This window comes from Branchiostoma lanceolatum, chromosome 5, assembly GCF_035083965.1.
Source record: "Branchiostoma lanceolatum isolate klBraLanc5 chromosome 5, klBraLanc5.hap2, whole genome shotgun sequence".
In the NCBI taxonomy this organism is placed as follows: domain Eukaryota; kingdom Metazoa; phylum Chordata; class Leptocardii; order Amphioxiformes; family Branchiostomatidae; genus Branchiostoma; species Branchiostoma lanceolatum.
Genome location: NC_089726.1, coordinates 14,722,681 through 14,737,422, shown reverse-complemented (window position 1 = coordinate 14,737,422; position 14,742 = coordinate 14,722,681). Strand labels below are relative to the sequence as shown.

General features: G+C 38.3%; 1 protein-coding gene across 4 annotated transcripts in view; it reads left to right on the top strand.

Annotated features, from left to right (window-relative positions):
* Nucleotides 1-14,742, top strand: part of LOC136435356 (inositol 1,4,5-trisphosphate receptor-like) — a 95,882-nt gene that overhangs the window by 18,023 nt on the left and 63,117 nt on the right. For all 4 annotated transcript variants that reach the window (XM_066428792.1, XM_066428791.1, XM_066428793.1 and 1 more), the window contains exon 3: nucleotides 159-274. In XM_066428792.1, coding sequence (XP_066284889.1) covers nucleotides 159-274 — 116 coding nt within the window. The remainder of the gene's footprint in view (nucleotides 1-158; nucleotides 275-14,742) is intronic.

The window sequence follows — 14,742 nt, the reverse complement described above, 5'->3', positions numbered from 1 at the left end:
CAGTTTTTTTGGTGATTGCGTACCGATGGTCAAAATTTGAAGTTCCATTTCTTTTCGTGAGTTTACAAACTTTAAGAAAGATTATCATGTTATCTACAAACACAAAAGAGCTTCAGTTCTAATGTGTGCTTTTGTTTTTCAATCTGGATGTTTTGTAGACTGCCTGTTCCGGATCTGTCCTATGAACCGGTATTCTGCCCAGAAGCAGTTCTGGAAGGCAGCCAAACCCAACCCCTCCAACCCTGCTGACGCTGTCCTGCTCAAAAAACTACAGGTGAGTAAAAAGAGAATGTCGTGTTTCTGGTTACCCGACTAGCTCTAGAAAAAAATAGCAAAGATCTGCAGACCCTAGCCCTTTTTTGGGTTGAGTGCTGGCAAGGGGCATATAATATTATAATGGAACCAGCATCTGATTGGTGAAAACATTATAGAATCGTTCTTCTCATTTCTGTTGCAATAGAAAAGTGATATAGATAGACCTACCAAACCTAGGCCCCCCTTTTTGTTGACACCCTGCATAATAGTATATCTGTATGGTTAGAATATGATGTTAAAGATGATCCCAGTGTCCTAATGTATTTCAGTGTTACATTTGTTAGATCACTGGTTGAAATCTAAAAGAAACTTTTTAAGGGAGTGTCTACCTATCAACCCTATTTTTTCAGGACCGTAACAGGAAATACAACGACCGTAACAGGAAATACAACATTGATTTTCCTTGTCCTCACATATGCATACAATTTGTTATGTAACAGATCATATCTGCATGTAGATTGGGCTGATTTAGTTTCTATACAGTAACAGGCAAATGAAATTTGTCAAAGTAATTGGCACTGGCTATATGCAAACTTTGTTTTTAATGTATTTCTGAAAACTAAATATAATTTAGAATCACATGTGCATGAAAGAGATCAAAATAATGAAATATTGTGCAATCCAAAGAACACAGCATTAATATTTCAGGGTAGAGATTGTTTGGTTAAACCTTTCTTAAAATATAATTTTCCAAAGGTATCCAGTCTTCAAATGAAGTTGTCAGCTTGATCATAATCCATGTACAGAATTTGGGGCACCATTACTATTATGACTGCATTGTAGAGTCAACATCATTTTGTTTTCTTGCTGACATACATGATAATGTTTATCAACAAAATATGTTTACATGATAAATAAAAAACAAAACAAGGATCTGACCATTCTTTGTCTTGTTGATAAAAGCTACCTGCACTTGATGAAATCCAAACAACAGTTTTGTCAATATTATCAGCACTGTTTTCAGGTTGAAACACTGCAGAATATCTTCCGTCTTAGAATAACTATTTCCTACATGTGATTGGTTTCTGACATATGCCAGATGGCTTTTAGTTTTTATGTGGCAGGTAATGTTTCCACTCCACAAAGTCAGACTATCACAGTTTATGATGATAATCATCAAGTTCATGCATTGTAGTGGTACCACAACCTAGTACACATGTACATGACTTTGATTCTATGGATTTTTCCACATGAATTAGTCTACATTCAGCATATTTGCAGCTGCCTTTGAATCTGAGGTTTGGAATTGTTTTTGTGGTGTACTGTAATATATTCATAGTACATGTAGCATACAGTGTATTTGAACATTTCAAGCTTAGCTTTTGTTTTGTAACATTGTCAAGATGTGATGTTATGTCTCAAAAGTGAGGAGGCAAAATTGATTCTTTCTTCCATTCTCATTCTCCGAAATATTGTTGTAGTAGTACACTGTAGATTTGTGGAGTACATACATATTACATACATACAACATTAGAATGCCATTGGTCTGGCCCTACATTAAAGAGAATGCACAAACAGTAACACAGAATGATGTGTTATGATGGATGTAGAAGACCAGGGCTATCCTTTTACTGGTCTGGGGATTCTGTGTAACACAGAGTCCATTAAAACGTCTCCTGTTGACGTATCTGGGTCCTGGGAGAGACATGTGTGGAACACCAGAGACGAGGAGTTCTGAAGAGGAAATAATCTCTGGCATTTCCTGAAAGGCTTTGGGGCTTTGATTTTGCATGGTTTGTTCAGTGATGTATTGTAAGACATTTGGTAGTGTTAGAAACTGCTTTTTAGTGTGAGAGTAGCTGAATCTATTATCACTGTGATAATTATCAAGGGTTCAATGAAAAAAATTGTTTCAAGTTTCACATGAATGAAGAATCAGACTCAGAGAAAGGTAGGGTTATTGGCACACAGCGTACTATGCTAGTAGTAGTACTAGTAGTAGTATTTTGACTACCGGTATACTGTTGCTGGGGTCCCTGACACGGGGTGGGCAGCAGTGGACTAGTCTGAACACCAGGCTTCCAAGCAGGTCTGTCCAGCAGATCCACACTGGTGAGGCCACACACTTTGATGTCCTTCTTGACACACTAATTACGAACATGTACCTGTGGTGCCCATCTACCACACAGTCATGTAATACTTTGGATGAGTTGTAAAGTCATTTGCTTGATGTACTGCTGATTACAAATCTAGAGCTTTATAAGCAATCAGAAATAGAATCACGAGTAGGCAAGCACTCCACTGAAATGGACTTAACTGTGCTGTAGTGTAAAAGGATCTAAGAGCAGAAATATGAAACTATTACAGGCTTACATGTATGCCATAATGATTGGTATTGAAGTGATGTGAAAGCATTGCTTTCAATTTGACTGTGCGTATTCATCTTTATGGATCTGTCAAAGTTGTGAAAAGAAAGTTGCTGGAAGGATATTAGGTCGTATATTATGCAATAAAGGTCAGCCATGAATGTGGCTCCTGACTTTTTACTGTTATGCTATAAAGGCCTGGCTGATATTAGCCCATAAATGTAGAGTGTAGAGTTTGATGGTGACAAGAGAAAGATTCTCTTGCATTATCTGTATGTGAGGAAAATGGCAATGAAATGCCTAGCTCTAGGCCCTCATACTGTTTTTGCAGTGAACATACTTAAATCTTGTAACTCACATGTTTGTTGGCACATTATTGTTATTTTAATAGTTTTAGTAAACATTAGCTCATACGGTTCAATGTCGGAGATATATGCAAACAATGAACTGTTAGGAGGGCACTTTGTGGAACAAAACTTTGCAATATTCGCTGTAAATCATGAAATGTTTGCGATGGTTTTATTTTCACGGTTTTCACTGTGACATATTACTGTAAAATCGTTTACATATGTGTTTTGTAATCCTACTGTAAAACTGCATTGTTTCAACCCTAAACTTCAAACACAACGAAAAGCCTTTACCATGAAATAAAACCACCGAGAAAGTAAATAACAATATTCTGTTGTTTTTTGTGTCTCCTAATAACCAACCAAGGCTCTCTAGATCTGAAGACATATTTGATGAGGTCCTTGAAGGGCCTAAAGAATCCATTTATCATCTCTAAGATGCTGATCAACAGGGTGTACAGAATTGACTCGTCCTGTTCATTACCAATCCTGTATCTAAAATGTACATGTTCTTTGAATCTTTGGGTTTTGTCTAAAAGAAGTCAAGATTTCAATGATATACACTGATTATAAAACTAACACTCGCATTCAATTGTGAAAGATATCTCCCTATTATTTCTAAATTCTGCACCATATTCTGCACCAAAGCCATCAATAACATAAAGCAAACGGTGGAATAGTTAGTCCCCATTAACCTTGATCGGTTCACCTATCCCCCAGAAAAAAACGATTTCCGATTTGCTACTGGCCATAATGTTAAATTGTCATGTAACATCATACTGGCAATGTAAGCAGCCTCCTTGTAAAATATGCCTCTGTGCCTCCTAGAAAATTGAGTTCACCGAGTAGCATTGAATTTCCCAGGCCAAACCAGTTATATAACGCAAGCTTGTAGCCAACCTGTAATGGCAAGGGGGGCAATTATGGCCGGTTGGAAGAGGCATCTTGAAAACCCTAGAAAGGTCAGGACTTTTATAATGATTTTGGCATGTCTGCAGCAATTATATAGCAGACCTATGGTAAGTGCAGATGGTCTTTGTCCTCTTAAAGGCTAGAGGCTATACCTGGGGAAAACTGGAATTCCATACCTTAACAAAGTTACAAATTGGGCTAAATAAATCATTGTTAGACATTCTAATAAGTTATTATTATAATACGTGAAAATAGATTAAGACCCTTAGTTCCCTACTTTGTACATGTGTTAAGGTCCTGAATATATGTTAAGGGTTACTGTGGTAAAATTGTACTTAATTGAAGTCATAAACCTTGGCATCATATCAATTGCTAAATTTTAGTCAGCCTTTTAACTAAATTATCCCTCCCCTATTTCTTTAATCTTGCATAATGCTTGCATTCTGAAGCCATTGGCTGTCAACATTAATTGCAGATAGCAGGTGATGGACCATAGACTGATTCAGCCTGTTAAGGGTGGATGATATTAATATTGAACGTTGTACAAAGGCAAAGCCACTTCTAATTCACCTGAAGCCCTGTTGCTTGATTGCATTTTTGCCCCTATGGCCCAATCAATGTCTCGTCAATTTTGACATTTTTGTCATTTTATTGAGGGATTTTACATGAAGGGCTAAGAAAGGAGAATCAGAAGTAGTTCAAGAAAGACGACAGGGACTGTTTCATAATCATAACTTGTGAATAAGAGGAGAAGACTCCATTACAAATTTAGGTTGCTCCATGAGCAGGGTACTTGACCCAGGAAAAGATTGATTTTAGATGTGTTTGGCATTAATAGTCCCACTTGATATGTATGACCTTCATACCTTTAGTATGACCTTCAGACCAGAAATGGTTTTGATGGAGATACCCGTTGTCCAACCAAGTTAAACCTTTAAGTCTTGCCAGATCACTGTAACATTGTTGGCTTGGTGTGGGAATGGCCATAGGGCTGGTTATCTATAGGATGGATGAGATGACCCGCATCTTTCTCGGTCACATGCCCAAAGGCCACTTAACGTCACTGTTCTGGCCTATTAACCCTTTTGGCAATGCTGAGCATTAGCCGAAGAAACCCTTGATAGTACAGTGAAATCTGAAATATTGGGGAGATATTTTTTTTTTGGTTCTAAATGGGTTTCATTTTCACTTGGCAGACAGCAAATGGAAATTGTCAATTGGAGATGATTGTATCTTGGAGATAGATTAGTCCGTAATTGCTTACGGCAGGAAGAAATTTTGCAACAAGTGACGTCGGTACTTAAGGTATAGATGTAGGGAGACCGCATCCTACCCACAGGCGATGTTATCAGTAGAGATGTAAAATAGCTCTGCACTGTGGTTGATTGAATTTCAGTCATGCACGTAGTCTAAAGTTGTAGCAGGAGCTTGTACAATTGACTACTGTATGAAATTTGAAATATACAAAGAAAAGTGCAAACTGTGAAGGCAAGTTTTTCAAAGCAACCTGTATTAAATGTTTCAGAATCTGGATTTATTACATGGCATGTACAATATTACCCTCTAGTCATACTGCTCCATGGGCTAGCTAGATATTGCTTGGTCTGCAATTGCCATAATGAGAAATGTTACCAGCCACAAACTTTTGGTCCTAGATGAACAAAACAAAGGAAGAAAGCAGTAAAATGTTCAGCAGGATTTTCCAAACTACAGGTTGCCAGTAGAACTACTCATCTAGTGGGAATTATTCCTCCTCCTGTAACATACTTCCCTGGGACTGTGGGTGATAAATGATCACAAAATAGGCCAATAGGCGTGGATAATTTGTTACATTCATATCAAGATTTTTCATCGGTTATGGGTAATGAACAAATCCCTAGTCTAGTCGAGCAGTAAATCGCCAGATTGTATGAAGAGATTTCTTTTCACACTTCATTGTCTCAGATACTGTGATAAGCTGTGTCTAGACTAGTCTGTAGATTCTGAGAATATTTTATGATTATTTTTACACCATGACTTTTGTGATTGTAGAAGAGATGTTTGGGATGACAGATTGTTGCATAATTGCCCCAATTAGAATTTAGATAATGATGATACTGATAAATGATGAGGATCAAAAGTAACAGTGTTGCTATTTGTACGTCTTTTGTTGTTCTTTTGCTTAAATGTCACTAAATTTGGTCTTCTTCAATGCGAGAATTACCTTGCAGGCAAGAAGACAGTACTTTAAAAAGACCCCTTACCCGGATTTTTTATTTAGTTTAAATGTCCAGTGAGTTGAGCTAGAACAAACACTTTTGTGCATTTAATACCATTTAGGAAGTGCCATTCACATACAAGTACTCTCATCTATGCCATCCATGATGGAGAGAAAGTTTCATTGGATGTAACTGTAGTGACTTGGGGATTTGAGGAGCTCTTGAAGAATGTATTTCCCATTGTCAGAGATCCAAACGGCTACATCACTGCCCACGTAAATTGCCCACATCGACCAGCAATAAGTCAAAGATAGAAACCTTAATGGTCTGCAGGAAGCTAAGGGCTGAAGTAGAATCAGCATTGTACAGGTTTGAAGGTCAAACGTAGAAAAGGCACTACCGTATTTCTCGATTAAAGTGCACACTTTTGAAACTTTCCAAAATGTATTTGAAGTCGTTGCCAAAGTCAGGGTGCATACTTTATTTGAGGTTACTGCTGGAAAAATAGGAAGAAGACCTCAGGGACGACCTCAAACCTGCCAGAGACCCAGTGGAGCCGGCTCCAGTTCCAACCACACATGGGCCGGGGCCTGCAGACAATGACCACATCATTTTTAAGCCTATGGGGACATTGATTTTGGATGCTGAATAGCGAGAAATCGTGATGAAATTGGCTGGGTTTGAGACGAACTTGCGATGTGAGAAATCAAGATGGTGACAATTGATGGGGGCAACTGCTGGGTCATTGTGACAGTGTACTAAAAGATTGGTGGAAACTTTTCATAAAGATTTTTTTTCTTTCGTACAAAATGTACACATATTTGCAGAAAATTTCTTCACAGAAGATGATCGGAAAAGCACAAACACCCTTTTATGAAATATAGCAAGGTTCCAGTTAAAAATGTGTTCCACATCAGTAGAGAAGGAGTGCATACTTTTTTTTGAGTTTGCTCATTCTATGTCTCAGCCACAAAGATTTGTCTATAAATTGACGTGAATCGGGGGGGGGGGGGTACATGTATTCATTTGCTGGTTTCGTAGGCTGTCATGTTATTGGTGGTAAGTTATGTTAAGGGAGCCTTAGTATTTGTTCTAAGAGTTTTATCTTTTCAAATTGTTGAATCTGTTATTGTACATGTCAGACTGATAGGCAAGAGGAATCCCAAATATGTCAACTAGGTGGTTGTGTTTCAACAGCTGGGAATGTCTGTGGTGCTGAAAGATTGATTGCTGTGCTTTCTGCTACCAAACTTACAAATTAACCATTCCCTGGCCGAGGTGTGGGGTCTGCAGGGTGCAGGGAAAAATGATGACTATTTCGCATGATTCATAACTTGGGAGATGACTTGATTTGTCATCAGATCCCCAGAGAAACAATCACACATTTTGAGAGAGTGTTGCATGCCGGCTTTTTGTCAGAATGAGTTGGCAGCCTTGTGGGAGGTAAAAACACCCACATTGTCTGACACCTGTTGTGTCTAGGGACAGGGTTTAGAATCCCACTGTCAGACAGGGATATCAAACATATTTGTCTGAAACATGTCACAATCTAGTGGAATAAAGCTGTTTTCAAACTACTAGTAGCCAGACCCCTCATGGAAATAGAGTCATGGGGTTAATGTTCTTTTCCAAACAGCTTAGGGACTGAAAATGAAACAAGGCTAAGATTTTTTTACGTGTATCCAGATCGACCGTTAAGAGCATTACACAACGGGTCTACTGTGCCAGGTCTACTGTGCAAAGAACTAAATGTCAACCTTGGAATTATGGTTGGAAGTAGATTTTTCAAGTGCCCTTCCAAGATAATGGTAACCATTATTTCAAGGCCATTGAGTCAAATGTGTTAGTTCTGGATTGCACCAGGTATATTAAGAGTAGTTGGTCTTTGTAAGAATGCTAGGATAGTGATATCTTAAAGTTTTAACCTGTGTAAGACACAGAAAATTCAGATAATGGCTGCTTTAACTCCTTGGGAAATAGAAATATACATTTCAGGGTAGATTCTGCACTTTGTTGAACGAGGGTAGTTCCAGGTCAAAGCTTCTAAGGCAGAATGAATGTCATGTAAGCATGTATTAGAATATCAAAAAGAAAACGAAGCAAAGGCTAACCCTTCACATAGTTCAAAGCCTGTCTAATCTCTAACCAATGATGCAATGGGAATTGACATTTGGTGTTCACTTTCTGTGCGTTAAAGATCATAGAGTTCAGTTGGGTAAACTGCATACAGCTGATGCAGACTATAAATTACTCACGTAGTGGGACTCATTATTGACTGCAGACAACCTGACCTCCCGCAGTTATTCCAGATTTCTTATATAAACTTTTGAAAGCCAAGAGAGCTCAAGTCCCAGGTGTAATAACTTCAGCAAATAACTCCCTTACGATATTGCAAAGGAGAAATTGGATGAGATTGGATCATGCTAGGATTTACAACATAATCTATTTTGAGCCATGTGAAATATGCTGAATTCCAACCAGATCTGTTTGTTGTCTGCTTATTTATCGCAGCCAGGTCTTAATACATTACCCATGTCAATATATTTTTATCATGATAAAAGTCTGTGTTGCCGGAGTTTAATAGAATGATCCTTCAAAAGAATGTAAGCCCCAACTTGTATTCAGGAGAGGCAGAGCATTTGAACCATAATAGTTTTAAAATTAAATGCTTCCAAGCCCAATGATTTAAGGATGAAATTTAAATTTTATGTTTACCTGGTTCCTTATTTTACCTGTTTGATGAAATATGACGTATCGCTAGATTTTCAAAAACATGAAGCCCAGGCTGAGACATACACATGTGATATTCTGTATGGTATTACTGTATAATTAAAGCTGGTTTAAATAATGCAAACATCGTTATGGAAATCATTGGAGTGTGATAGTACACTACACTTTGTTCTCTTCACCAAGACTCCATTGCTTCCTTCCACCACCAAGATGATCTTACATGAAACACGTCTGTGAAAATATGTCATGCATTGGTCAGTCCATCTTAGTTACAGGTATTACAGATATACACATTGATTTATGAAGGAACTGCCTGGTGTCTTTTTATATTACAAACAGTATACCTCAAAAGAGCTCATAGGTTTGACAGTTCTACATTTATCTGGCTTCGTGCCAAGGTCTGAGACATGCAAAATTTTTGTCATGGATCCTGTCTGGGGAAAAGCATTACAGACTTTCCTTGTCAAAGTTTGTCTGATGCTGACACTTGTGGTAACTCAGTGGCTAAGGTTTAACCATGAACAATGTGTCAACAGTGCTATGTACACTGTAGTCTGTAGACATTCAAATGTAACTTGACACACCTTTCTTGGAACTTCTCACCCTTATTTTCAACTTGCGTACAATCAATAATCATGGCCAACTGTAGCAAACTAAAATTCCTGTCTGTGCTTCTAAATTACCTCTATGAACTTAATGAAGACAAATGCTCATGTGACAATTCCTCTTTGAATGAAGATTTGTCTGCATACCATAGATATTGTTTACTGTCAGTTTGAAAGACTGAAACATTGGAATGGAAAGGCTTAATCTTAGCAGAGGAAAATGGTCTTCAAAGATGGCTATTCTTTTTCCGTTAACGGCTTTTAGGCTAAGTACTTTCTTCAGGGTTTTGGCAAATACCCATCTATATGGTGGGAAAACAAATGAAGAAATTAGTTCGAGAAAAAGGAATGGCCCAGGAAGATATGAAACCTGCTGTTTTCCCATCTTTTTTCTTTCATTGGAAACGTGCCATACGTATCTGTTTATCTATATATTAGCAGGTATAACCGCCCCTCGGCGTAACATACCAGCTTCACCAGCAACATGGCCATATGATAAGCCATGAGTACACACCTGATAATGGACTGACATAAAGTTTGTATTTGCCAGTAAGTCAGCATGTTTTACTGGCAGCTGCTACCCATGATCAACCAACATTTTGTAGCATTACCGCTTACTCCAGACATGTACAGGCATCACTTGTCTTAGCCTGGATGCCAGACCCCCAATCTCTGAAATATCTATCATTGGTCTGGCATTCAGGCTACAATTGTCTAGATAAAAAGAAGAACCACTACATGTAGTATGGTGAAGTATTCAGACCTTCTACAAAGGTAACTTTTTGAGATGCTGTCCTCGTAACGTTGTCCAATTACTGCAGATCAAAAATAGTCATTTTGCTGTACTCCCTGGATTGCTTAGTTCTGTACTCATTTGATGGATGACTTCCCATGACGGCAGCCCACTCAGTGGCAAACCTCCAATCAGAAACCAACCAAAGTGTGGCTTCTTATTCCAGGATCCTTTTACCTCCGTCACGGATCACTGAGTGAGTTCTACTCCCTCAGCACAGCTGGTAGATTATCCGCACCCATTTTCAGACTAAATATAGCCTACTGATGGTACACGTAATGAACGTTCCAACATTCGGACCAACGGTAACATTTATACATGGATCTCAAACCTGGCACTCAAGTTTCTCTGATGACACCGTGCCAGAGGTATGATTCTGTTAAAACAAAGTGGAAATGTCCACCTGTCATTTTGATAATGTCAAGAACTTTGCACATGGCTAGGATGATATTTCATCAATGTAAGTCGATACCCCACTTTGTGCTGTTTTCAAATAAAACGTCCAAACTATTATTCATATATTTATCTATTTATTGTTTGCTTCAGGTGCAAAGGCTGATACACACATATACACATATAGACATCTAAAAGCAACAACGACAATAACGACAGTACATGTTTCTTTTAAACCTTATAAAAAAGTGTTTGCAGTGCTATGTAATTCCAGGGCATTTTCTTGTGCCCCTTTCTCTCACGATTGAGGGAGGCTATTTTTAGAAACGCTTATGTAGAGTTGCGTGAAATATCTGGTATTTCAACTGATTGAGTTTGACAGAATGTTTCCTTCCTCTCAGATGGTTGATTGCCCAATTCATGAGGAATTCAATTGGTTTATAGGAGATTTGCTCAACCACAGCCCACTGGCTTGTACATGTACATTAGTAGTGTTTGGACAGCTGAAATAACGGTGTGTAAAGTTAGATAGATGCAGCCCACCCGTAGTGAGGCTGTTAACTTTTCCATTTGAGCTCTTACATTATTGAAAAAGAGCTGACTAAGATTTCTATTCTTACGATGTAATAAAACAGGATGTCGTCAAAATGCAGGCAAGACTCCTGAATGTAGGGAATACAGATGAGAAACAAATGGTTCTCAAAGAATCACATTTTCGATGCACAGGTATTAGGTCTGGACACAAAAACGGCAGAAAATGAGTTTAAAAGTTGTCGTGCTACAGGCGTACGTGGAATACAGATCATCTCAGTACAAAGAACTTCCAAATATCCTATAGTTTTTTTTATAACAGAATACAAATTGTCTTGATCTAAGGTGTTGGAAGATAATGACAGTACATGAGATACTGTAATTCTTGTTTCAATCACTGTAATTTTATGTTCACTGTTTTCACGGTCACCTCTGTACCGTGAACTTATCATCACCGTGAAAAAAAACCTATTGTTATATTTAGGATTCCTTCACACATCCGTTCTATAAATCACTTGCCGCCACCGTGAAGTTAGAGTTCAGTGAAAATGTCCATTTTCCTTACACCAGTGAAGTTTTGCTACCGTGAAGATAAAGTGAAATATATATACCATTCAGTGGGTTCCTGCGCATCTTACAAATAATGAGTTATTCACATGTTTTATGTCTTTTAGAAACTACGATATGATTGAAAAACTATGTGACTTTGTGTACAAATGTTTCAAGAAGAGAGAAGAGACTCTGTAGATTTAGATGGAATATAGCACAAAGTTTCTTTTCTTTTCTTTTATTTCATGTTACCTAATGCATTTAGCCCATGTTGGGCATGAATATGCAATAAAGTTCATCATCATCATATGATCTTGCTGCACTCGTTGCTGTTCATGATGTAACATAAAGATAGCAGTCATGACTGATTCATGTCAGATAGTGTAATATCCTGACCTCTGCTCACTCACATAAAGTCTCTGAATGGAAATGTGAAGGCATTAAATATGATGAGACTGGCGACAATCCCTTAATGGGACATGAATCTCAAGGCCAAAGGCAGCATAGAAGCAACTACATGTAGTACGTGACCCTTGCCTTGTACTTGTTACTTTCGCTTGTTATCTGTGGCAATTTTTGATTAGCTATAGATCTGTGATTGTGAAAGCCTTGCTATTTTTGGTCACTCCTTGTATTCTGTATTCCATGTTGTTATCTTGATATTCAGAATCAGAGCTCCGTGTCATTGAGGAGATGTGTAATGTCTTGGCACATTTTGCTCATCTCTGTTATCATCGATGTTTGGATTGATTTTCCGTGCGGATGACGTCAAACTTGTTCGACCCGCATGCAAACGTGTGTTGGTACCTGTAGCGGGGATTGCGTTTCCATGCTACAACCACAACAAGATAAGGAATATAGATCTCAGCAAGAACAGCAATTATTATCATGCTAAATCACAATTTTGGGACTCAAATAAAGTAAGTAAGCGCTTTCCTTGACAGGGGATCTGTCAAACGGAGCCTTGTCCAATTTAGTCATATTACAATTACTATTCCAACTTCATCTATCTGTCTGTGTGATGCATGCCAAATATGGAAGTATCGTGGTAAAATGTGGCACTGATAATTGTTGCTTTTGAAATTTGAAATTCCTTAAGATTTTAAGTTGAGATATGGACAGAATAAGAACTAGTTTCAAAAGAAACATCTCCAGTTAAAGAATCCATTCTTGACAGAGGTTAAAAAAATCGATTCAATCTTGTTTCTAGTATGGAGAGTGAGAATATAGGAGCCCATATTATCTATATAGCTCAGAGGCACGAGTCTTGTTGAGTGAGCCCACCTATTGCCTTCCTGTCTCAGGGTGAATCGTAATTTCCCTGTGAATGATGCAGATGGAGAAGATCTGACCTTGAAGTTGAAAGGTTAGACATGAGACCACAATCCTTTGTATTCTTTATTGATCGTGAATACCGTGTTCTGACTTTGGTACAAAGCTCTTCATCTACGACTGGTTAGGGGGTGCTGAGTGATGTTCCCAGGAATGATGAATGAGATAGCGATGAGAATACATTTATCATTCAGGAGGGATTATAGGGGTGTCCTTGTTTCTCCCATCAATAAAACTAAGGCATATCAATGGATGGGACGAGTGCATATATGGAAGGGTGGATACATTCAGTTGATTTTCCGTGTTACAACTCTGTGAAAATCAGTATCTTTGTACACAGTTGTACATACATGTTTGTTTTTCATCAGAATGGTCTATCTCATAATGAACATACCATGAATGGATCAACCGCAAAGTCACAAAGTAAGCAAACACACTGACCAAAATCAAACATAGAATTGTTACATGTGACATGGCACACTCTGTGGCTAGAACAGCTAAAGGCCATGGTGATTTCTTGATTTCAAGTACAACTTTAGACTGAAACATGCATCAGTAATATATACTGCAACAGTACATGAAGTATCAAGCACAAACGCTTCTTAAGTTATTTTGCAAGATGGCCAAGTTTCACACCTTCCTTGCACCCCATTTTTACATAAGCATGGTCAACAAGGGCATTAAAGCAAGAATGTGTTCATTACAGTCGGGAAATAGCCGTCATGATAACTAGGCTGGTGCCATGGTAGAAAAAAATGAATTCAGACTCCATTTCCTGGTGGCGTTCCCCAAGATTAGAGTGGTTCTGCATGTCTCAGACATCTTAAATGGGGTTCAAAGAGAAGTGAGATCCAGCTTCCCGCACTGGCACCACTAGTGAAGAGGTTGAGAGTGGGCCGGCCCAGCTTACATCAAATGCAAATCAAAGAACTTGTGTTGCAGTAATTGCTCACATGGGCGACCTTCTCTCTTTGTGTGGTTTGTCCTTGAAGGAGATACACGTATATTCCATGGAGGCGTGAACCCCAGTATGTGCAGGGGACATTATTAGCTAGGAATCTAGGATGGCGATATGATGAGAGCCATTTGCTGCTTGCAACCAATATGCTTTCCCATCTGTGGGTGCCGGCTTTATTTAATGATGCATTTGCAAAAGCCTGGGATCCACTTAAATTTTTATCTTCAAAGGTACAAAATGTGCTTGATTTTATGATAGAGATTTTATGCATATGTACTCCTTGAACTTGAAAGTGAACATTTTGCACATGTATTAGAAGTATCTAGCATACAAACTGATGTTTTGCCCATTTTTTTGGTACCTGTTCTTCTCTGTACAGATGTCTGTTGGATTACCTTTTTTCATAACTCTTTCCTTTCTTATTAATACATCTTCGTAAGTGAGAAAGAGAACAGGTGCAGCTGTTGCTAAATTTTGTTTCCAAAATTAAGTTTACTTACTGACTGTCATTCAGTTGTGTGCATTGTAAGATATATGGTTATAGCCAGGTTGTAATGTTAGTTACAGATGTTAATAATAACTGCAGCACAGTCATTGCAAACTTAGTAGTGCTCATTTTTCATACAGACATCTTTGCTTGTGCTTTATTCATCACTAAGTATTGTACTGTAGCCCTTAATCATAATAAACAAGGTAACTTAGCATCCTGCATTAATATCATACCTTTCCCACATGGCTGTTTGATGTTTTGGCAATACCATTGCCTTTATCAC